Source organism: Sapajus apella, unplaced genomic scaffold (genome assembly GCF_009761245.1).
Source record: "Sapajus apella isolate SASKATOON/1434 unplaced genomic scaffold, GSC_monkey_1.0 scaffold127, whole genome shotgun sequence".
Lineage (NCBI taxonomy): Eukaryota > Metazoa > Chordata > Mammalia > Primates > Cebidae > Sapajus > Sapajus apella.
The window spans coordinates 966014-968571 of record NW_022437067.1 but is presented as its reverse complement, the minus strand read 5'-3'; the positions used below and the strand labels follow the sequence as shown (position 1 = coordinate 968571).

Sequence of the window (2558 nt, the reverse complement as noted above, 5' to 3'; positions counted from 1 at the left end):
GGGCTGGAGCCCACTCACCCTCGTAGTCGATGGTTCCGTCCCCGTCCTTGTCGGCCTCCTTCATCATCTGCTCCGCCTCCACCTCGTTGAGGGGCTCCCCGGCATTCATGAGCACGTACCTGCGGGACCTGTGCTCAGCCACTCCCTGGCCCTGCCCGTGCCCGCCTGCTGCCCACCGCCCACCCGGGCCCTACTTGAGTGTGTTCCAGTCGATGTATCCCTTGCCCTCCTTGTCAAAGACGCGGAATGCCGCCCTTAGCTCGCTCTCTTGGTTCTGGGCCTTCTCATGGTAAACTCCCATTAGTGCCAGGAAGCCATCGCAGTTGAAGAACCCTTTGTCTGCAGGGAGCACAGCTGGGGCTCAAGGGGTGGTGGGCACAGCACTGCCCGTGGGCTCTGCCTCTTCCCCCTGATGGGCGCTGAGACCTGACCCAGGGCCGCCCCCCGCGGCTGCCCGCCCCCCACCAGCGCAGGCTCACTGTCTTTGTCCACGTCCTTGGCCATGGAGGCCAGCTCGCTCTTGGTGGGGTTGATGCCCAGCAGGCTCATGAGCCGCTCCAGCTCCCCGGTCTTTACCTCCCCGTTGCCCTCCTCATCAAACATCTCAAAGACGCCCTTGTACTCCTTGATCTGCCCGGCCGACAGGCGCTCCGTCTGCAGGGGACACCCACACCGGCTTGACCCGGAGCCCCTTCTGCCCCTGTGTCCAGGGAAGGGTCGAAGGTGCCCCCTGCCCGCATCCCTCCATAGACAGCCTTGCAAGGTGAGTGGTGGAGAGGAGGCCCCCAGCTCAGAGCAGCCTTCCCGGACAAGGGTGGCACGCCAGGGGTTTTCAGGCCAGCAGGGCTCCGCCAGGCAGCTCACAGGGGCAAGGGCCAGCCAGGCAGGGGCCAGCTTTGAGGGAACGGTGGGAGCTGCAGGGCCAGGCAGGCCAGTCTGCAGCCCTGGAGCCTGGCAGTGGACACCAAGTGAGGCAGGTGTAGGAAGCTGGGAGCAGTGCAGGGAGGAGCCCAGCCCCCGCCTGGGAAAGGCTTCCATCCCAGACTATGTTACGGCCCCCGAAGCGGAGCCCCCAGCTCCAGCTGTGTGACATTCTGGAAGGAGAGTCCAGCACCAGCCACACCTGCCTGCCACCACTGCTGCCTCCCGCCTGGGACCCGGCTTCCAGAGACGGCTGCTCCGCCCTGGCCCCAGAGCAAGGCTGTGTTGGCGGCAGCAGGGCGTGGCCCCCTCTTCCACCTCAGCCCCTTCCTGCCCAGGCTCCCAGGCAGATCCTCGCACCTCCGGGCTCCAGCTCAACCCAGCCAGCCATCCCATTAGAGGCTCTGTGGGGCACAGGAGCAACATTACCATGGCGGTGGCCGTGTAACAGGACCCTGCAGGGTGGTGGCACCAGGGCTGCTGTGGGCAGAGCACTGGGCCAGTGGTGGCAGCTGAGTTTTAGCTGGGCCTGGCTGCCTGGGGTCCCTGGGGTCCAGATTCCAAGAGCCTTTTATGGTGGGAAATCCTGCTGGCCCTATTTGGGGACAGGCTCTCAGCCTCATCCACAGGGCCCCTTCCCAGCCTGCTTTGGCCTGGGCTTCCCTGACCCTGAAGATGGGCAGGAAGGCCAAGTGCAGGGGGCAGGAAAGGGCCGAGCCGTGGGGGCCTCTAACACGCTGTTCCCCTCACTGTTCCCTCTTCACCAGACCAACCTGAGTTACCTCCCCAGAGGTGGGGCCCTCCAGCAAGTCTTCACAGGACCCTGCTCCCAAGCTGTCATCCCCTGCCAGTGAGATTTCTTGCCGAAGACCAGCCTGGCCAGCTGGTGCCCAGTGGCTCAGAGCCGGCCACCCGCCCATCCTGGTGGGAGCACAGCATGTGCCAGCACATCACAAACTCTAAGGACAGGTTGAATGAACATCAGGCACCCCTTGGCCACCATTCCCGGAGGGGACAGCAGGACACGGGCTGGGGCTGTAGTGGGGGAGGCGGCAAGTCAGACGGGGCCTGGGGGCTGGGCTGCCCGCTGGAGGCCAGGCACAGCTGGGGGCTATTTTGGGGTTTCTCAGGGAAACCTGACCTCCTTTCCACTCGGAACAGCAAAGCCGGCTCCCGAGGGGGCCTGGTGCCCGGGCTGGTCAGTAAGGACATGCCGCAGTGGAGCACACGCCTGCACACGTGTGTTCCTCCTCAGGCCCGCCCTGGGTCTAATTTCCACCAGACTCCCAAAGCCAGGGTCCAGCCCCTCCCCACCCCACCCAGGCAGGGGCGTGAGATTTGCAGTTGCAGGCCGTACTGAGGGTCACACTCACACCTGCCCCCAGCTGGCCCGTTGCCGGCATGAAGAGTCTGAGCAGGTGGGGCACTCAGCGTCCCCCGCCAGCCCAGCCCTCTGCCTGCCAGAAAACCTGAAGCCACAGGATGCCTCCCGCCGAGACGCAGGCCAGCTGCTGAGACTGCAAGACTGATGCTAAGGAGGACAGGCCAGCGGCCCAGGGCACCTCAGCCAAGCAGGCCGGGGCTGGAGGACAAGCGGCCCGGGGTCTGGTGGTGCCCAGGGAGGCCCTGCCCTTCAT

General features: G+C 65.4%; 1 protein-coding gene across 1 annotated transcript in view; it reads right to left on the bottom strand.

The window, feature by feature from the left end:
- Positions 1 to 1535, bottom strand: part of CALML6 (calmodulin like 6) — a 1792-nt gene extending 257 nt beyond the window's left edge. Inside the window, exons 1-4 of the mRNA XM_032262000.1 lie at positions 1351 to 1535; positions 480 to 654; positions 195 to 339; positions 19 to 119 (exon numbers count right to left, since the gene is read on the bottom strand). Coding sequence (XP_032117891.1) covers positions 19 to 119; positions 195 to 339; positions 480 to 654; positions 1351 to 1353 — 424 coding nt within the window. The 5' untranslated portion in view covers positions 1354 to 1535. The remainder of the gene's footprint in view (positions 1 to 18; positions 120 to 194; positions 340 to 479; positions 655 to 1350) is intronic.
- Positions 1536 to 2558: the final 1023 nt, after the last annotated feature.